At 37.8% G+C, this 23,027-nt stretch overlaps 1 protein-coding gene across 50 annotated transcripts in view; it reads right to left on the minus strand.

Annotated features, from left to right (window-relative positions):
* PTPRD (protein tyrosine phosphatase receptor type D) overlaps positions 1–23,027 on the minus strand; it is a 2,321,819-nt gene that overhangs the window by 7,132 nt on the left and 2,291,660 nt on the right. For all 50 annotated transcript variants that reach the window (XM_032290736.1, XM_032290738.1, XM_032290724.1 and 47 more), the window contains 5 exons: positions 13,322–13,607; positions 12,726–12,904; positions 11,990–12,116; positions 10,636–10,761; positions 3,362–3,516 (listed from right to left, as the gene is read on the minus strand). In XM_032290736.1, coding sequence (XP_032146627.1) covers positions 3,362–3,516; positions 10,636–10,761; positions 11,990–12,116; positions 12,726–12,904; positions 13,322–13,607 — 873 coding nt within the window. The remainder of the gene's footprint in view (positions 1–3,361; positions 3,517–10,635; positions 10,762–11,989; positions 12,117–12,725; positions 12,905–13,321; positions 13,608–23,027) is intronic.

Consider the following 23,027-nt stretch of genomic DNA (forward strand, 5'->3'; position numbering starts at 1 on the left):
ATTGATTTTATCATCTTAGTTTAACAAGTTGTAAATAAGAAAAGTATTTTCAGAAGTGTTCTATGGATACATATATAGGTATATGAATCACAAGTCATAGCATGATACTAAAGGGAAATTTAAATCATTTTATGATGATAAAAGCAATGAGAACACACACGCAAAAACACATTGGTGTACCTATACATATGAGGATGCCTACAGCTAAGAATAGATAGTATTAAATTAAAGATACTCTTTTCCTAAGAGATTATATTAGAAAAGGTCAAATTAGCATTTGGGCAAATTATGAGTAAAGACAAAAGAAATATCCAGGCAATTCAGTCCCAATAGAAAGCATCTAGTTTGCCTAAATACAGACGTACATTGTTGTATTGTGCTCTACCTTATTAAGCTTTGCAGATAATGTCTGCGTCAATCTTTCACTGAAGAACTATATTGGTGCCATTTTTCCACCAGCACATACTCAGTTTGTGTCTCTGTGTGGCATTTTGGTAATTCTTGCCATATGTCAAATTGTTTCATTATTACTGTATCTGTTATAGTGATCTGTGATCAATGATCGTTGATGTTACCACTGTAATTGGTTTGGAGTGCCATGAACCATGACCATAAGACAACGAACATTTATTGATAATCGCGTGTGTGATGACTGCTCCGCCAATCAGCGGTTTCCCCATCTGTCTTTTTCTCCTCAGGCCTCTTGCATCAAACAGCCTCGTTGTGAGTGCAAAGTTCTTGAAGGAAATGAAAAGTGCTACTCCAGTGAACACAGGAAGGATAAGGAAGTAGAACAGCTTTTCTGCTGATACAAAGAAAGTTTTAAAGGTATGGATAGAAGATCAAACCGTTTACAACATTCCCTTAAATCCAAGCCTAGGCCAGTGCAAGGACCTAAGTGTCCTTGATTGTACGAATGATGAGGTGAGGAGGCTGCAGAAGAAAAGTTTGAAGTTAGCAGAGGTTAGCTTGGGAGGATGAAGGAAGGAAGCCAACCCTATAACATAAAAGTGTGAGGGGAAGCAACAAGTGCTGTTATGGAAGCTACAGCAAGTTATCCAGAAGATCTAGGTAAGATCATTGATGAAGGTGGCTACATTAAACAACAGCTCTTTAATGTGGATGAACAGCATTCTATTAGATGAAGTGGCCATCTAAGACTTCCAGAGCTACAGAGGAGTCATCAATACCTAGCTTCAGAACTCAAAGAACAGGCTGACTCTCTCGTTACGGGGTAATGTAGCTGGTGACATTAAGATGAAGCCAAAGCTCATTTACTGTTTTGAAAATCCTAGGGCTCTTGACAATTTACAATAAACATATTCAAGTGAAGGTAAGAGGAGTTATACATCCCTCACTTTAAGTCAAAAGCTTGAAATAATAAGGAAGGCACATCAAACATCAAGACAGGCTGAAAGCTAGACTTCTTGTACTAAATAGTCCAGTTCCATAAATGGAACAAGAAAGCATGGATGACAATATGTCTGTTTACAGCATGGTTTACTGAGTATTTTGAGGCCACTCTTGAGACCTACTGCTCAGAATAAGAGATTCTTTTCAAGATATTACTGCTCATTGACAACATATGTTGTCACCCAAGAGCTCTAATGGAATGTACAAGGAGATATGTTTTCATGCCTGTGAGCACAATACTCATTCTGCAGCCCAATGGATCAAGGAGGAATTTCAACGTTCAAGTTTCATTTAAGAACTACATTTTATAAGGCTATTCCTTCTATAGATAGTGATTTCTCTGATGGGCCTGGGCAAAGTAAACTGAAAATTTCCTGGAAATAATTTACCATTTTATCTGCCGTTAACAGGAGTTTGGAAGACGTTGATTCTGATCTCACGGATGACTTTGAGGGATTCAAGACTTCAGTGGAGGAAGAAACTGCAACCATGGTAGAATAGCAAGAGAATTAGAAGTGGAGCATGGAGCGTGAAGCTGTGAGTGAACTGCTGCAGCCTCATGGTAAAACTTGAATACATGAGGAGTTGCTTCTGCTTCTTATAGACAAGCAAAGAAAGTGGTTTGTCAGGATGGAATGTACTGATGGTGAGGATGGTGTGAATACTGGAAATAACCAAAGATTTAGAATAGTGTATAAAGAAGAGAAAAGCAGCAAGGTTGCAGAGGAATGACTAATTTTGAAAGAAGTTTTACTGTGGGAAAACTGCTATGAGACAACATTTCATGCTGCAGAGAAGGCTCTTGAAAAAGAGTCACGTGAAGGGGCAAACTTCATCATTATCTTCTTTTAAGAAATTGCTACAAGCCACCTCACCCTTCAGAAACCACTACCCTGATTGGTCAACAGCCATCAACATCAAGACAACACCCTCCACCTCCACCAGCAAAAGAAAATCAGAGGCTCAGAGGATGGTAAGCATTTTTTAGCAATAAAATAGTTTTTAAATTAAGGTAGGGTACATTGTTGTTTAGATACAATGCTATTGCACACTGTATGAAATGGGAAACCAAAAAATGTATGTGATGTCCCTTACTGTGGTGGTCTGGAACTAAACCCCCATACTATTTTTGAGGTATGCCCTTATTTGATTCCTTGTGTGATTTCCTCCATGCTCTTTGGTTAGTTTGCAAAATATTTTTAATAACTCATTTTTCATATGATATAATATGCCTGAGAAACAAAGGATGCCGGAAGGAACTTTAAACATCAGGTAAGATAACTGACGTCCATTAAGCTAAATAATAGGATTAAGACTGGAATACAGACATCTTGAGATTCTGCCTTCTATGTCATTAAGAACTATACTTTTGATGTGCCAAAGGAAAAAAAATTTTTTTCAATATTTTTTGTTTAAATAAACGTAGGTGAATTCTTTTTGTTTAGAAGGTTTTGGCATAGCAATTTCCAAAAACACTAAATTTGTGATGAATGAATGTCTGAACCATTTACTTGCTATTTCTATTAACATCAATGAATTGAATATAAAGTGCTCTAGTAACTATTGAAAATAATTAACTTGAAGGTGCTTTGTTTTCTGACATAGCAAGAATTTTCAAGCAAATTGCATTTTTAACTGAGGTACCATAGGAAGCACTTATTGACTGGCAAAAATTAGTATTGTCATTAAGGTTTGATAGCTATTCACGGGTTTCCCACAAAGATAGTCATCAGTGCATTGCTATGAAAGCTAAAGCAAATACAAAATGCATAACAGAACAAATTATTACTGGGGGGGGTACCAACAATTCCTGTTAACGTAAAATTGGTAATTTGGTTTGTGTAATAGGAAGCAAATTTTGGGAATAAACATTTTCCTTTGATTATTTTCACAGTTATCACTGCTTTAATCACAAATGGAATGTCACCATTCTTGAATTGTAACTTACCTGCAATGGACTGAAATGGGTCCATCTTGGCCAAACTGCTCTTTTGTTTTATGGACTTGGCCGATGAAGTCAATAAATCCTTCTCCGGACTTTGGCACTCCTTGCTCTGGCCAGTCAGTGAACTGGAACTGCCTTACTGTTCGGGACTGGCCGTCCTTTGGAAGGAAAGCCACATACCCGGCCACAAATGAAGATGCCAGGAGGGGTTAGAAGTGCACAGACCACAGGAACAATCAATCATTTTCCCCCCAAGAAATAAAAGGGCAGAAAAAGTTAGTTAGGAACATTTTTAACTACAAACTTATTTGTGTCTGTCTTATCTGTTATGAACACTGTCCACATTCACATACCTTTGCATCACAAAAAAACCTGGTTCTCCATTAGTAAACAGCCACATAGTTCCCCTATTAGCAAATGCTTCTGCAACCCAAAGTTTGGGTTTGTAACCATTGATCATGTTTGCATTCCTTCCAAATGGAACATACATATGTATATATATACTCCATTTCAAAAATTTCATAATCTAATCACTTTGTCACATTGAAAGGCGTACCCAGGCATGTCATCCAGACTAGAGCTTTTGCAGCTGTTATGATAACTTCACATCTGCTGTGCTTGCGTATTTCTAACATTGTCAAATGACAAATAGTGACATTTAAAGATCTGACACAAACCCAGTAGTTGCTGTTAACCTAGGTGCCCCCCATGTCTCAGGGGAATACAATTTCTAGCCGTGGCAGGGGACATAGCATGAACCATGTGACTGTGCTGTTAAGTGTGAAGTAAAGCATCCCTCAAGGACTATTAGCAAACAAATGCCCTTTTCTGAAAAAGAACTCTCCTTGGCTGACCACAGGAATTGGCAGTCTGTGAGGGGCTGCAACACAGATAAACCAAAAGGCAGAAATAAAAACAAAGCCAGATGCAAGAGGAGTCTGTCTTTCTTTTACAGAGCGATTAGGTAAAACTACTCTGACTCATGAAGTTTACATGGGTTGAAAAGCCACTAAGGCATTTCTTCTGGAATTTTAAGGTGTTTCCAGACACATAAGGAAAGCAGAAGGGAGCCTCTGTTTATAGAAACAGGAATAATACATGTGCCCACCAACCTTCTCTTCTGATCATCAGCAGAGACAAATAATCCAAGCCTAGAGGGACTGATCTCATTTGAAGAGGTCGTACTCCCAAATGCTCTCTTCTCATTAAAGAGGCTTCAACTTGTTCCTCCTCTCTGTTTTTGTTAACTAACACATCTTCCCCGGTCATTCACTCATATTGAGAAAAGAGAGGGTCTTAACATGAGATGGGCACTCATCAACTTCCCTGGTGGTTTTCAAAGGCACATGGCAGATTCCTCACTGACATTATTTGGAGATGCACATAGGAATAACACTAACTTTGCGGGAACACTGAGAAATAGAGAAAACTACTTGAGCCCATAGCTACCCTTGTGGATGATTACCAAGGAAGCATGATTTACTTCCCTCCATTGCTGGAAAAGATTTGGAAAGCACAGGAAGGAGAGCCAGAGGCTAGGTAATGCAGATTTATTCTCTGAATGTCCTGGGGATTTCATTTCTGACTACAGTTGCTGTTATGTGTGCAAATGCCTTCTATCTGGAGAAAAGATCACCTGACTTTGTTTAAAGGTCACCTGCTTAACAATACTGTAATTTTCAACACAGAATTTCATATCCAGTCAAACTAAGCTTCCTAAGTGACGGAGAAATAAAATCCTCAATAGACAAGCAAATACCAAGAGATTTTGTCACCACCAGGCCTGCCTTACAAGAGCTCCTGAAGAAAGCACTAAATATGGAAAGGAAAAAACCAGTACCAGCCACTGCAAAAACATACCCAATTGTAAAGACTACTGACATTGTGAAGAAACTGCATCAACTCACTCACAAGCAAAATACCCAGTAGTATCGTAATGACAGGATCAAATTCGTACATAAGAATATTAACCTTAAATGTAAATGGACTAAATATTCCAATTAAAAGACACAGACTGGTAAACTGGATAAAGTCAAGACCCATCTCACATGCAAAGACACATATAGGCTCAGAAAAAAAGAGTATTTACCAAGGAAATAGAAAGCAAAAAACAAAACAAAACAAAACAAAAGCCAGGGTTACAATTCTACTCTGATAAAACAGACCTTAAACCAACAAAGATCAAAAAAGACAAGGAAGGGCATTACATAGTGGTAAAGATATCAATGTAACAAGAAGAGCTAACAACGCTAAATTTTTATGCACCCAATACACAGGAGCACCCAGATTCATGAAGCAAGTTTTTAGAGACCTATAAAGACAGTTAAAGTCTCTCATTATTATTGTGTGGGAGTCTAACACCCCAATGTCAATATTAGATCAATGAGACAAAATGAACAAGGATATTCAGGATTTGAACTCAACCCTGGACCAAGCAGACCTAACAACAGATATCTAAAGAACTCTCCACCCCAAATCCACAGAATATACATTCCTCTCAGCACCACATTGCATTTATTTTAAAATTGGCCACCACGTAATTGGAAGTAAAACAAACGCTCTTCAGCAAATGCAAAATAATGGAAATCAGAACAAGCATTCTCTCAGACCACACTGCAATCAAATCAGAACTCCGGATTAAGAAACTCAAAACCGTACAACTACATGGAAACGGAACAACTTGCTCCTGAATGCCTACTGGGCAATTAAAATTAAGGCAGAAATCATTGAGTTCTTTGAAACCAATGAGAACAAAGACACAATGTACCAGAATCTCTGGGACACAGCTAAAGCAGTGTTTAGAAGGAAATTTATAGCACTAAATGTCCACAGGAAAAGTGGGAAAGAGCTAAAATCAACACCCTAACATCACCATTGAAAGAACTAGAGAAGCAAACAAATTCAAAGTTAGCAGAAAACAAGAAATAAGATCAGAGCAGAACTGAAGGAGCTAGAGACACTAAAAACCCTTCAAAAAATCAATACATCTAGGAGGTGGTTTTTTGAAAAGATTAATAAAATAGCTATACCACTAGCCAGACTAATAAAGAAGAAAAGAGAGAAGAATCAAATAGAAATAATAAATGACCAAGGGGATATACCACCACTGATCCCACAGAAATACAAACTACCATCAGAGAATACGATAAACATCTCTATGCAAATAAACTAGACTATATGGATAAATTCCTAGACACATACGCCCTCCCAACACTAAACCAGGAAGAAGTCAAATCTCTAAATAGGCAAATAACAAGTTCTGAAATTGAGGCAGTAATTAATATACTCCCAACCAGAAAAAAAAAAAGCCCAGGACAAGAAAGAATCACAGCCAAATTCTACCAGAGATACAAAGAGGAGCCTGATACCTTTCCTTCTGAAACTATTCCAAACAATAGAAAAGGAGGAACCCCCTCCCTACTCATTTTATGAGAACAGCATCATCCAGATACCAAAACCTAGCAGAGACACAAAAAAGAAAATTTCAGGCCAATATCCCTCATGAAATCAGTGTGAAAATTCTCATTAAAATACTGGCAAACTGAATATAGCGGCACATCAAAAAAGCTTATCCACCACGATGAAGTCGTTTTCATCCCTGGGATGCAAGGCTGGTTCAATATATGCAAATCAATAAACGTAATCCATCACATAAACAGAACCAATGACAAATACCACATGATTATCTCAATAGTTTTTGCAGAAAAGGCCTTTGATAAAATTTAACATCTCTTCATGCTGAAAACTCTCAATAAACTACATACTGATGGAATGTATCTCAAAATCATAAGAGCTATTCACGACAAACCCACAGACAATATCATACTGAATGGGCAAAAGCTGGAAGCATTCCCTTTGAAAACAGGCACAAGACAAGGATACCCTCTCTCACCACTCCTATTCAATATAGTATTATAAGTTCTGGCTAGGGCAATCAGGCAAGAAAAAGAAATAAAGGGTATTCAATTAGGAAAGGAGGAAGTCAAATTGTCTCTATTGGCAGACAACATGCTTGTATATTTAGAAGACCCCCATGGTCTCAGCCCAAAATCTCCTTAAGCTGAAAAGCAACTTCAGCAAAGTCTCAGGATACAAAATCGATGTGCAGAAATCACAAGCATTCCTCTACACCAAATAGCAGATAAACAGACAAATATTGAGTGAACTCCCATTCACAGTTGCTACAAGGAGAATAAAATACCTAGGGGACAACTAATAAAGGATGTGAAGGACCTCTTCAAGGAGTACTATAAACCATTGGTCATGGAAATAAGAGAGGACACAAACAAATGGACAAACTTCCATGCTCATGGATAGGAAGACTCAATAGCATGAAAATGGCCATAATGCCCAAAGTAATTTAGAGATTCAATGCTATCCCCATCAAGCTACCATTCACTTTCTTCACAGAATTAGAAAACATGACTTTAAATTTCCTATGGAACCAAAATAGAGCCTGTATAGCCAAGACGATCCTAAGCAAAAAGAAAAAGGTTGGAAGCATCATGCCACCTGACTTCAAATGATACTACAAGGCTACAGTAACCACAACAACATGATACTACTGCAAAACCAGATATACAGACCAATAGAACAGAACAGAGGCCTGAGAAATAATGCCACACATCTACAACCAACTGATCTTTGACAAACCTGACAAAAATAAGCAATGGGGAAAGGGTTCCCTGATTAATAAATGGTGTTAGGAAAACTAGCTAGTCATATACAGGAAACTGAAACTGGATCCCTTCCTTACACCTTACACAAAAATCAACTCAAGATGGATTAAAGACTTCAATGTAAGACCTGAAACCATAAAAACCCTAGAAGAAAACCTAGACAACACCATTCAGGACATAAGCATGATCAAAGACTTCATGACTGTAACACCCAAAGCAATGGCAACAAAACCCCCAACTGACAATTGGGATCTAATTAAACTAAAGAGCTTCTACACAGCAAAAGAAAATCATCAGGGGGGGAGAAATTTTTTGCAATCTGTTCATCTGACAAAGGCCTAATATTCAGAATCTACAAAGAACTTAAACGAATTTAAAGGAAAAAAATAACCCCATCAAAAAGCGGGCAAAGGATATGAACAGAGACTTCTCAAAAGAACAATTTATGTGATCAACAAACATATGACAAAAAGCTCACTATCGGTGATCATTAAAAAGTCAGGAAATAACAGATGCTGGAGAAGATGTAGAGAAATAGAAGGCTTTTACACTGTTGGTGAGAGTGTAAATTAGTTCAATCATTGTGGAAGGCAGTTTGGCATTCCTTAAGGATCTAGAACCAGAAATACCATTTGACCCAGTAATTCCATTACTGGGTAAATACCCAAAGGATTATAAATCATTCTACTATAAAGACACATGCACACGTCTGTTTATTGTGGCACTGTTCACAATAGCAAAGACTCGGAACCAACAAAAACGCCCATCAATGATAGACTGGATAAAGAAAAGGTGGCACATATACACCAGGGAATACTATGCAGCCATAAAAAAGAATGAGTTCCTGTCCTTTCCAGGAACACAGATGAAGCTGGAAACCATCATTCTGAGCAAACTAGAACAGAAAACCAAACACCGCATCTTCTCACTCATAAGTGGGAGTTGAACAATGAGAACACATGGACACAGGGAGGGGAACACCACACACTAGGACCTGTTAGGGTGTGGGGGCTAGGGGAGGGATAACAGGAGAAATACCTAATATAGATGACAGGCTTATAGGTTCAGCAAACCGCCATGGGACGTGTATACCTATGTAACAAACCAGCGCGTTCTGCACTTGTATCCCAGAGCTTAAAGTATAATTTCTTTAGAAAAGGAGAAGACAACAGCAACAATAACAACATCGAAATACTGTATTCTCAAGTTCCAGTTTGCGTTCTAAACTGGGAAGTTGAGATTAGAAACACTCCAGGAGCACAAACAGCAAATGTGGTAGCTAAGAAAATTATACAATCACAGGGAGACTTAAAAAAATAAATGTGAGCAAGTTCCACTTTCAACTTTCTTTTGTTTTCTGTGATCAGATTTAAGTTGAGCATGTGTAGAGTAAGGCATCTCTGCCATTGGTGGGGCCTGGTCCCTTGTCTTTATCACCAGGATCAGTTGGTAAGTTTGCTCAAAATCTGCTTACTATTTTCACTCACATACATAGCTTCAAATTCTGAAAGAGTTTGATTTTCTTTTTTTCCAGTGGGGCAGATCACCAAGGCTTGCTTGCCTGGGCAACTCACACTGGAGACCAAGAGACTTAACTGCTGCCTTGAATGCAGTCACCTTCAAAATAGTTAACAGGACTTTCTGAGATTAACAGGTCTGTCACCAAGGCCGTCCCTCCTGCTAACTTAAGGTTAGCAATTTCTCTTTCTCTTAAGGTCAACAGCCAGGGCCAGGATTTGGGGATTAGCAGACTGTCTCCAACCATAAGTTTGGAGAAAGCTGCTTTCCAGGAAAAACAATGGATCAAGTAAATAGCTCTACCCAGGAGTTTTATTCAACCCATCCACTATGACAGTTCCAAACACAAGGCAGGTCTTTTAACTGACCTGGTCTCCCTTAAGCTGTGTTTGTAATCATGGGTTGAAAGTGGCCAAAGGCAAAGATATTAGAGTTTATGCACAGAATATCTTACATCAGGGCTGAACCTTGGACTCAACAATCCAGATAAGAAATGCAGAATGAAAATTAGCCAGCAAGGGTCGTGGGAGCACAGCTCTCATGGACAGACACATTAGCACACTGAGGAATAAACCATGCCAGGAATCACATTAGAATGTGCAAAGCTTGTCAGATTTTTCTGAAGAATGCCATTTGCTCTGCAGTTTCAAAATCATACCAAATTAACCTCTGGGTCCATATGACCTAAAGGGCTTTGCAAAACAACAACATATCTACAGCCTCAAGTAATGAAGAAGTCAAAAAAGCTCCAAAGAGAATGAGCTGAGAAGGTGAACTTAAGCACAGCCAACCAATCAGTAAACGCGTCCCAATACAAACACTCACCAAGTGCATCCCCAAGGTTGAGCTGCCAGATGTTATGTTTGAATGAAAGCCAAACTTAGGTTTGTGAGAAAGCTTGCCAGACAGAGGAAATGTGACTCTTACATATTAAAAAAAAAAAAAAAAAAGTTCTCCAGAAAAAGTGGTTTCTTTTCTCTTTGGGACAATGGTCAAGTGGCAAATGCTGCTCCCAGAGAGAGAGGTATCTTACACTGCTTGTCAGCTAATGGTTAAGAATTGAAGACTGTGCCAACTTACCCTGGCATCTGTGACCTTGAATTCCCTCAGGATATACTGCGGCATGTTGTACTCGGCCATGGGATCCACAACAAAGTACTGGTATCTTGCAGATCTTTCTGCTGGCCAGTATTGGTGGCATTTCTCCTAAAAGGAGAGAAGATTAATGTTAAACTTTGCAAGCTATGAAGAAGATTTTGTATAGAATCCACCTATTTACCTATGTATCTGATTTATTTCTCCCATTAATAACATTTCTAAATTCAAGGTAATTCCAATTGCATATGACTCACTCTCTCTTTGAAACCATGAGCTCCCTGAGAATAGGGAAACCTTTTGGTTCAGTATTTGCCCATGGCATCCAGCAGAGTAGCTGGCAGATACTAGCTGCTTAATATACATGAGTTGAATACTTTGACAGGATAAGCATCTTCCTACCTACAAGTTATCCAAATAATTACATCAGTCCTTGGACAGTGCTGGCCATGACAGTAATACACCGCACCACCACAGCGTACTTGCACCACCGTGGTTTGCAATGAAGACAACCACCAGTCTGAACACACAAAGAAACCTCTGAATTGATTTGTGCCAATCTTTCTAGTCAAGGAAACAGGGGCCCAGGCCATTTTACTGGCTTGGCTAAACCCTGCAGAGTCAGTGGCCACATCAGAGTCAGTCAGTTACTTTCCTAGTCTGATATTCCTTTTGCTCTCTCTGGGGACTCTGAAAGTTGGGCTTTAGCTGCACTTCTACTATGAAATTTACACAAAGGGAGGATTTATCTGAAGCAAATACAAAAAAATGCTTACATCAGGTGAATCTAAGAGGTGTCTCAAAATAATATTAGGTCATAACAGTATAGCAGTATTAGTAGATACCTTAAGTATTTCTAATATTATTTTATGTGTGTTTCAGAAAGAAAAAACACATTTAAAAGAAAAAGGGGATCTAGGATTACCAGATTATATCCTTAGAAAAACTAACTTTCCAACACTTTATTCAATGGGGTGAAACGTAGGCAAGTAAGAATTGGCCTCAGGAATAAAAGTCAAGTGCCTTTTTATGGCTCGAGCCTGTCCAGAATAAAAGGAAGTAAGAATATGTTGAGAGTCAGACATAAGTCAAACAGGGACAACTGCTACTCATTTGTCTCTATGCTTTTACCACACTGGAATCAAATCACGGGATCTTTCTTTAAAACACACAAATTTAAAAACTTCACGTGGCTTTAGAAATTTAGAAACTAACAAGGAATAATGGATGGTCTAGATTGTGTCCACAGTACACTGTCAAAAAAAAATGACTCTGGCAAAAGAGTTATTAAAGTCTTCATTTCTCCACGGAGTGAATGTCTTACGGAGGCCACACTTACTCTGCCCATTTCACGCAGCTTGGTGAGCATCACAACGATGGTGGAATTGTGTTCCCAGAGCATCCGCCAGAAGTCTTCAGTGGTCTCTGCCAAGGGCCCCTGGGTAGCGATGTATGCTTTCTGTTGTCTGAATTACAGAGAATGAAAAGAACGTGTTAAAGTATTTAGAGAACATGGAAAAGCTCACACCTGATATACAAATATCAACCTCATAATAAAAAATGAAAACATATTATGAATGCAACTGCAGTAAATTTCCGCGAAGATTACATAATCGAATGAGAGCATTTAATACATTTTGGGGACTCTACAAAATAAATTGCTTGTTAATATTATGATGTATGTCTTTATTATTTGATTTTTAGTGCAATGCTAATAGCCCAATTTCATGTGTCATACAAATCGCTTAAGAAACACTTAGATGTGCAGCTTCATTTTCTAGAAATTACTCACACAATCTATTAAATTTCTGAAATATGGTACAAAATAGATTCTTTATTAACTCCTTAGAAATCCAATTGGCTTCCGAAAGAAAAGTGCAGAAGGCCAGATTAAACGCTTCATAACTATTGCTTCTTACTCCTACCCAAAATAAGAAAAAACAAATACCAAGGGACTAAATGCTGACCGATGCAGAAAAATAGCTTTGAATGGAGATGAAATTTATTCTGGTTATAAAACTAGGGCACATGTAAATATCAAGGCTTTGGATAGTCAGAGGAGCAACAGTAGATACCTGTATCCATCAATAAAACTGGCATTGATGTAATCAGATCCTTCTACTCCACGGATAGGCTGCAGGCATACCCTTGTGGATTCATATGGCATAATATTAACAAGGCGATTTTTGAATTTATTACATGGAAGATTGGCACTGATAAATCTTGAGGTGTGAGCTTTTGAGCTGGCTAGACGCTGTTGAATAGAAAAAAGAAAAAAAACAACAAAGATCATTTTCACTATGGTTTAAATGCAGTGTACCCCAAATGTCCCTTTTAGATAGAAATCTTCTGTTGAAAGTAAATGGCGATTCAAATTGTACTGCTTTTCACATCTACCGAATTACTCCCTAGAGCCTATTGGATTTTTATGTATTTTCTGAAAGTATAATCTCATTTAAATTAGGAGACAAAAGGGCTCAAGGTGTAGTTAGGAAGCTAAGAATAAAAGAGGAAAAGGAGAGGGATGTGTTTTATAATCAGACACCTGAGGGAAAGGTCAAATTGATTTTGTACTTCACAAATTTGAAAGGTTAAGAAAGCGAAGGAACAACTCAAAGACAAACCCCGAATGACGTGCTCCTGAAGAACCACATCACATCCAATGTCTTACCTTAAATTCAAGCTCCATTCCTGTGACATTCTCTCCTGTTTCTATTTGTGTCAGCTTCTGAATGTAGGCATACAAGTTTCTAGCTGGCACTTCGGTATTTCCACAAGTCACTGCTTCTAACAGTGCATCATGGATAAAGATGTATTGGTCTTCTGTTTGAACCATGTAATTCCTCTGGGCTCTCATTAAAGTTACATGGCCATAAATATCTACAGTTTTTTCATGCTTTATTCTTTCTAACATGGCATCTATGACGATGAAACACCCAGTCCGGCCAACTCCCGCGCTGTGAGGAAAATAAAAGACAAAAGCCAAAATAAACCTATCAGAAAAATCAATACAAAATAAAAGTGTTTTTATTATTCTTATTAACTAGACCTTACATCCATTACTTCTACTCAAATAGCTACGGTGATGACTTTGTAATACTCTAAAGCCCAAACTATTATCCAGGCGTCATAATCAGAGGGCAGGGAACAAAAGACTGAGTGAAATTAGTTTAGTTTTAAAATGTACAAAATATTAAATCCATAATCACTATATTTCTTGATCATGCAATACAAAGTGGACATTATTTTGAAGTCTTTTCAAGTCGTGAAGAAAATACAAACATTTAGTCTGTCCGAATTGAGAAGATACTTTTATATTATTGGTCCAGATCTGACTAGGCTATAGATTTTACAAACTCTCTCAGTCTATTTAAGTTCTATGTACAAAATATAAAGATTGTTTTTACTATCTCATGCTAAACCTCACCTATTTCCTATTTATCATAACCCTTCAGGCTGAGGACACATATGTGTCAAGTATGGTCAATCCAAAATACTTTCTCCTCCTGATCACGCGTGTTTATCAGGCTGGTAATCAACAGCAATAGGTATATATTACCACCTTAGAAAACCAGCAACAGACAGCCTCCTTCATTTGCTACTTGCCATCTTTCCTATCATCTGTATATCTATGTATTCATTTGTCCATCCATCATTGATCTATCCATTTCTTCATTCAATGAACAATGAAGTACTCTGCTAAGTGAAGTAGGGGATACAGCAATAAAGATGACTTACATGCTATCTCAAAAGAGCTCAGAGTGTATAAAAGGAGCATAATACTTTATACACAGCCATTTCTAATACAAGAAAGAAAAATGATGTATTAGTTTTGTGTATGATGTGGCATTTGAAGTAGGACTTGAAGGACAGGAAGGATGAGGAATTAAAGATGTTATAGCATGAAAAAAAGATGGATGGCTTTTGTAATCACACTGCTGGCTCTGGGAGCTACAAGTTAAACTTTTCATAGGTCTCGCAAGGCACCAGTGCAACGAAGATACCAGAATTCCAAAATGAATGAGTTAACGCTCACCAGGGTGCCTGTCTCAACCGAAATGGCAGTTTCTGTTTGGTGTCAAGTGGCTGCAAGGCAGTAAGAGCATTTTTTTAAACAAAATAATACCTTTATTTAACTGCTGAACAGTGTGTATGAAAGCTAGCTTCCATTCAGGAGCTCTGTGGTTTGCAGACTGGGCTAACTGGGAATCTGATATAACCAGTATTTTAAAATAGCTTACCCTTTTATGTCCTATGCCAGAGGGCTCCTGAATACTGATGCTAAGACTCCAATCCCAAGTATAAACACACACATTGACATGATATTGATACATCATGCAAAAGCCTTCTGAAACATAGTCTTAAGATGACAGCACATACCTTAGCATAGACCGGTTCATTGAGATCCATGAAGTCTCATTTTATTTAGTTGGTTCTAAAGAAGCTTGTTAGACGGCAAATTTTCCCTGACATTCCCCATTCCCACCCTCCCAGGTGGTCTTAATCACCCTCTGCCTCATATCTCTTGGGGCCCTCAAACACCCCTCTTCACTATAGTTGTAACCAAATTACTTTATTAATTCAGGGTAGCCATCCATAAACAATAGCGATCATCTTAAGAGCAGGAACTGCATTAAAAAAACCTGTGTGTGTCCTACACAAAGCACACGGTAAGGGTTCAACAGTGTTTGTGAAATAAGTAAACAAATTAGTGACTGGCTTGAGAGGCCTCCAGTAATGAGCTGTCCATCCCAGTAAGGTAAGCCTACATAGGAACCAGGACTCTTCCGTCACTGCAAAATCCTGCATTTGACAAGGGTTTGGAACTAAGTAAGGAGTATCTGAGGACTGCTCTGCATAGTGTTTGATTGGAATAAACAGACAGGAAAGTCACTTTATAAGTAGTGTGTCTGCTGGTTTCCTGATATGCCATTGGATTGCAGTTAAACCCAAGTCAGACTTAACCTGGAAAAGAGTTCCCTTTCTGGGTTTCTTTCAAATCCTGTGTTTGGCAGGTCCCGAGACTCTGAGTAACATCTTTCATTCTTTCTGTGTTGTCTTTCTAAACTGTCTTCATTGCAGCTGTGCATCGTTTCTAATTGGACACAGTTTTATGCCATTCTTCCCAATGGAAATCACACTGTAAACCTTATAACTGAGCCCTATATATCACGTCAATTCTAGATAATGGCAGGACTATTTTCTCAAAATATGCATCAGGGACCATTCAAATGTCTGGATGATGCATGGTTCTATACTCTGGCAGAAAGATACTACAGGATCTTGAAAAATTGGTAGGAATAACTCCAACTCTAAACAGTGTCAACCTTTTCATAATGGTGATTTTTTTAATCCAAAAAATAAGGAAGGGAAAAAAATCAAATATGTGTATGAGTCCAAATCATGAATTGTGGGATGAAAAGAAATAACAGAGGCTATGATTTGAACAAAACCTGTTTTTTTTCCCCCAAAACTCAAAATACTGTAAACTGCCCAACCTTGCTATTCATATGGAAGACAGGGAAGGAGCTGACCTCTGGAACTTAACCTGTTACCTTTCTTCTGTGGTGAAGAATTCTTGAGGGACTTCTTAAATATTAAATGTATGTTTTAGTTGGGAGCGAGACCATGAGGTTCAAGGTACTTCTTCAGATATCAATGGCTGTGTGTCCCTGACAAAGTCACTTAACTCCTTCCTTATTTTCCCATATTGCCTAAATCATGATGGTCACAATTAACTCTCGTTAATTTTCTACTGAGTCTAATTATCCAGTAAGTCTTAAGGCTAAATGAAACATACCGTGTTTTGCAAACATAATGGAAGAGTAACTTATTTCTAGGTAAAAACTCCATTTTAACATTCAGCCTATAAAGCTGACAAGAAACAGGCAACGTAATGCTGAGAAAATTATGATAGAGTTACTTCCAAAACATTTGAGATTTGGCTTTTAAAATCTTGCTTTCATCTACTCCCTCAAGCTGCTCTTCCTTTTCTCTGCCTTCTTTTCAGTAAATGTGCCTTATATCTGAGGAGCTGTCTGCTTTCATATTTATTTCATAGCAAATGAGATGGCACTCAAAGGCCTGCCTACCACAGTGCTTGGCGCCTAAGAGGCATTCAGCAAATGTTGGTTTCCTTTCCCCTTCTCTGACTCACAACACTGGGGAACTGCCCTGAAGTCCTACAGTCATCCATGCCATGCCTGGATGGCAGAGCAGACTCAAATGCAGGTTCTATGGTGTTAAAATTTAGCACCCTGTTCCCAGCACCCCCATTGCTTCATAATGTTTTCCACCATTTAGGTTAGCAATCATTGCCAAATATGCTGACTTTTTTGTAGCCTGCTCTTCTCTAATACTCCATTAGCAGCATTTGACTCTCCCTAATGCGGGTTCCTTGAAAAGCCTTTTATCCTTGGTTTTAAGGACACTAGTCAAGGGAGTGTGAGAAACATCAGATACTCCCTTGGGGTCAATGGTATCAGGGGTGGAGATTGTGTAAATACTCCATACACAAAATAATCCAAAAGAGGTAGTACACAAAATCGGCCCAAAATAACTATATCATGATCCTGTATCATGGTTCTGCTAACAGGGTAGAATTCCTACCACATTTGAAACTGAAATCAAAGAGGAACTCTAAATGTCATCTTCAGAAATCTACTGGCACCTGTTCAGACTCTGCCTCAGTATGTTTCATTTTTTTTTTTTTTTGACTCCAATGCTAATTCTCTACTTGCTTCTCTGGATTCTTCCATCTATATCAATTTCTCAGATTACATATCTCTATCAGTCCCCAAAATGTGGATCATGCCCCCAAAGTTCTGTCCTTTCTCTCAATAGTAGTCTCCAAAGGATTCCTAAAGTGACGGCTCTCTTTTTCAGCACAAGTGGAGACTGGTATTTCAAACTGTCTTCAAGTACAACAAAAAAGATTCTAAGCTTAATCAGCATCTTCTTCTTTCATATCTTCTCCTCCCACTCTCAGGCTCTCCTTGACACTTGGGTTTAAAATTGAAAAATCATCTCAGTCTGTTTTTGCCCCTTGCCCTGCACAATAATAAATTATAAAGTGCTCTGGATCCAACCTTTACCATTTTCTTCAATTATCCATCAGTGGTGTGCTAGAGCTTGCAAAAGCCAATCTTTACATTTTCAGGGATTATTTGCTGAAATAAATATATTAAAAATAAAGGTGATATTCAAAACTCATCGTTCTTTAATTGTTTCAAATTATTGTATGCTCTTGAGGTGAAAACATCATATACAGTAGTCTCCTTTCATCTGTGGTTTCGACTTTTCTGCAATCTCAAGTTACTTATGGTTAACCACAGTCTGAAAATATTAAATGGAAAATTCCAGAAATAAATGAACTTTTCAGTGATATGCCTTTCTGAATAGTGTGGTGAAATCTCATGCCTTCCCTCTCTATCCAGCCCACGATGCGAAGCATCCCTTTGTCCAGTGTATCCATCGTGTACAGGCTGCCTGCCTGTTAGTGACTCAGCAGCCATCTTGGTTATCAGACGGACTGCCATGGCATTGTAGTGTTTGTCTTCAGGTAACTTCAAGTTACTTAATGGCCCCAAAGTGCAAGAGCAGTGATCCTGGCAATTTGGATATGCCAAAAAGCAGCTGTAAAGTTCTTTCTTTAAGTGGAAAAGTAGAAGTTCTCAATAAGAAAAGAAAAAGAAATCGTATGCTGAGGTTGCTAAGATCTATGGTAAGAATCAATCTTTATATGTAAAATTGTGAAGAAGGAAAAAGAAATTCATGATTATTCTGCTGTTGCACCTCAAGCTGCAAACGTCACCGCCACAGTATGTGATAAGCACTTAGTTAAGATGAAAAAGGCATTAAATTTTGGGTGAAAGACACAAACAGAAACATGTCACGGGGTACTCTCTGGGAATTCAGGCATCCATTGGGGATCTTGGAACGTATCCCCTAGGGATAAGCAGGGAGTACACTAATGACGTGTTACTGGTCACATCTCTCTAGTGACCTCATGTTTGTAGCTTAAAATCATCCATGGGAATATTTACACCAAAGAAATCAGCAACTACTACTTTTCTTCTCCCCAGAGAGTATGTCTCTACACATTTACCAGCATATATGACAGTCCCACCACCCAGGGACAAACAGAAAAGTGTTCCTTTCTCTATTCTTGTATCCACATTTGTTGTATTTTCATAAGACTCTGTCACCTACTATTCCAGACATTTACTGGGTGTCTACCATGTGCTGAGACATCAAAGAAGGAATTAGCAAAACAAACATGATCCTTTCCTGTTGGAGCTTGCAGTTTAGTGGGGGAATCTGACATTAAATAATCACATGAAAAAACATCTAATTACAAATCTGAAGCAGTGCTGTCAGGCAAATGTGCAGGATGCTGGCAGAGCATCTTTAAGGAAGTGACATCGACACTGAAATCTGTTATGGGCTGACTTGTGTCTTTCTTCTCAAAATTCGTATGTTGAAATGCTAACCCCCACTGTAACTGTATTGGACACAGGGCCTTTAGGGAGGTAATTAAGGCTAAATGGTGGGAGCCCTAATCAGATAGGATTGGTGTCCTTGTAAGAAGAGGAAAAGACATCAGATTTTTTTCTGTATGCATACACAGAGGAAAGGCCATGTGAGGGCACAGTGAGAACGTAGTCATCTAAAGCCAGGAAGAAAGGCCTCTCCTGAAACCAACTCTGCCAGCACCCTGATCTTGGACTTCTAGCCTCTTGAATGGTGAGAAAATAAATTTCCGTTGTTTAAGCCATTCAGTTTCCCATAGTTTGTTATGGCAGCCCAAGGAGACCAACACAATACCTAAAGGTCAAGTAACTGGTAAATAAAGAGGATGGAAAAGCTTTTGAAAAGATACCCTAAAAAAAGTGCTAGAATAAACAATAGCACATTTCTATAACTAATGGAAAGCCATCAGCTGGAAGGCAGTGAAGGAAAAAAAAAGGGCTTGCTCCACATAGTTATTTTCCCTTTTAAGGACTGCTTATATCATTTTTATTAAAATTAACCACATCAACAGCATTTACTTAGAATAATCCTGCCTTGTATGTTTCACAGGTTAGCCTTCTGACATGGCTCATCTATTCTTGAGTTTATTTGGATTCACCTATTGGTGGGCTGGAATAGGTCTCTCAATAATGCTTTATACAACATATGCATGGATACTATTATTTCTGATGCCTTATATATCTGGGAAATCCTTTATGGGTTTTCTTTTTTTCCTTTATATATGACCAAAAACTTGGTTTTGTGCCGGATTGTTGGGCTCCAATATTATCTCTTCATACATGAAATATACTGCATCATGGTTTTTCTTTTTACTTTGAAAAAGTCATAGGCCCATTTGGTTTCTGGTCTTTTAATAGTAATTTTTGCCCCTAGTAATTGACGGTTGTTTCTCTAACAAACTTGGAGGTTCAAAAATGTCATCTAGATTTGCCTTCGGCACTAGTCTCAATATTAAAACAGCAGGGCCCTCAGGTAATATTTTTATTGTAAGATACTTGACTGTCCCTCAGCACTAGTCAAATTAAACATGTTTTATGCTTTCCCACCTCTGGACGTTTGCTACGCTGGACCTTCTACCTCCTCCTCACCTGCAGACATGTACCTTCCTTCAAGATTCACCTCAACCGCTGCATCCTAGGTCAACATTTCCTTTTGATTTATTCCTCCCTGGATTCTTGACAATGTATAACTTTTTTTTTTTTCAGAACCTGCCTTACTTTTGTTTTGGTCTCTGGTTATTATCCTTATGCCAGTTGATACTGTCCTCCAGGGAATAGACAACAGCTTTGTTGTCTCTGTTTGTTTGGCAATTTCCACGCCAGGGAAACTGAAGGTGCTCAACTCCAGTGATAAAAATAAAAAAAAAAAAAGTTTAAAGATATTAAGCCTTCTCCCTGATCAATAACGCATATGGAAACATTCCCCAAACCCCCTAGCATGGGAAAATTCCTGTGATACATGTTTACAATGATAAAGGAGTCCTTATAATTTTATGAGATGCAAACAACCTGCTTCTGCTTCACTCCAGTTGCTCAGAAATAACAAACCTCAGGCACTATTTTTTTTTCTTAAGAAACTGAATGTTGAAAATTCAGAGCTTTTAAAAGTGTGCCAGCCTACTTTTGTTTGAATTTCTAAGTTCCCAGAGCAGCATTTATTTATTTTGTTTCCTTCTCCAATTTACTTTTTTTTTCACCCATCAGGTATCTGAGTGCAGTGCACCTCTCAAAATGAAGGATTGTAGTTCTAAAAGCAAATGCATTTTTCTTTGATCCTGAAAAACTCAGCTCCCCGTTGCAGTGATAATGACAGAACCCTATTTAGTGCTGTTTGTTTTTCATCATTTCAACAGCCTTCAACTTGAAACATGATAAGAACAGCAAAACTGATAAACCACCCTTATTTTTATCTGTTTTCTGTCAGAGTAGTTGCCAAGCACGGAGACAGATTTTTCTAAATATCTTTAAAAAAAAAGGAGTGCATAACCCTGTGCTTCAGGCTGAGGCCAGCACAATATGGTACATTTATTATGTTACAGAAAATTCCAGCAAAAAGAAAACAGCACTTTTAAATCGAGTCTAGCATTACACTGGTATCTGTTATCCCTAAAGTCAAATCAACTTTTTAAGCTATTTTTCAGTGAGGAAAACGATTCCACTAATGAGAATCAGAACACAAATAAACTCTGTATTTGTTTTGACTTCTGCAGCAAACCAAATTATTGCTAAACTTTAGTGTTTAAAAAAAAAATCCAGTGACTGATAGACATTCCCGTGTTTACAAGCTAAAAGACTATGCAATCCATTAAAACAAGTATGCCTACTAGGAAATTGTTATTACTTCAATATTATCATTCATCCAGTTACAACATTTGTTTTCAATTTCTAAAAACATGATTGAGTTAGTCCCATGAGTTAAAACTTGCTTAATGTCCCGTGATGTGATACAGTAGTAATGTGCAAAAAGAAAAAATTAAGAGGCATACGGGGACTGTTTTATGCTAAAGTCATTCTGGAGATGTGTTTAAAAGTTGGCTGCTTTGATTAATGTGGTGGAGTTATGATGCTGACCCTTTACTGGTACTTCACTCATCTGACAAAGAAAGACAACAGAATTAGGAGATTTCACAGATCATTTAGTTGGGTGCAAAGACAGTAAAATACGGACTAAAAGAAATCATTGTGAGCATTTTGTACCTATGTCAGCTCATAATTGGATTGGATATTATGCTTCACCTATCAGAATGGTATTTAGGAACTACAAGTATTTGACTTCAATGGGCATAGGTTGCATTTTATGACTCAGGTTTATAAGATTAATTAGGTGACTGTTCTAATAAAACTGTGATGTGACTCTGATGAGGATGCCATTTTGAAACTCTCTTTGCTAAATATCAACATTTAACTTTATATGCAGATATTGGGCATCTCTACAATATTGGGGTTCTCTACAAAAAACAGACCCACAGATAGTTTAGTTTCTCTTAGTATCTCTTTTACCTACGATAACCAGAAAACTTACATTAGTTTCTTTGACAAAAATATTCACCTGTCTAATTAAAATTTATATATTACAAAATTGAAATTAAAAAAAATTTTCAACAAATTGTCATGGAAATGCAGTCAAATTTATCCATGCTATTCAATATACACTATATGCCTATAATAATTAAAATATAGTTTTTATAGTTGTTTCAAGGAGCAGTTTTGCAATGTTCATTAACATTTTAAATGCTAATTGACTCATTGACACAGCACCTCCAGTTCTAGAAATCTAGCATGGAGGTCTATGTACACATATGCACAAAGAGAGGAGAAATAGATTTTATTGTAGCTTGTTGACATAGCAAATCAACTTGGTAAAACAATCATTAAGGCTAGGGAAATACTTGAACAAACCATGGTATATCAATATTATGGATGCACTGTGGCAGTTAAAAAGAATAGGTTGAATCCCTGTATTGATCCCCTCCAAAAAAGTTTCTAAGACATTGTTAAGCCTACTTAAACATATTGCAGAACACCATATACATATATAAAATACACTTACATTTTTTAAAAAGTCCATTCTAGATTATATATCTCTATTTGTACACATGTTAATGCACAGAACATGATCTGAAAAGATACACAAATCAGAACGATACTTCTGAGAAGAACTGGCGATGGTGGCAGTACAGAGATGAACCTTCACTCCCATTGAAGTGTATTTTTTTTTTAAAGATAACATAATAATGGAATTAAAAAGAAATATAAAGCAATGGGTAAAAAGTTACTATAATAAATATCATAATTAAAGTTCCATAGAGAGTTGAGGCTCCAAAGATGCAGAGAGAAAATATGGAA

Source organism: Sapajus apella, unplaced genomic scaffold (assembly GCF_009761245.1).
Source record: "Sapajus apella isolate SASKATOON/1434 unplaced genomic scaffold, GSC_monkey_1.0 scaffold24, whole genome shotgun sequence".
Lineage (NCBI taxonomy): Eukaryota > Metazoa > Chordata > Mammalia > Primates > Cebidae > Sapajus > Sapajus apella.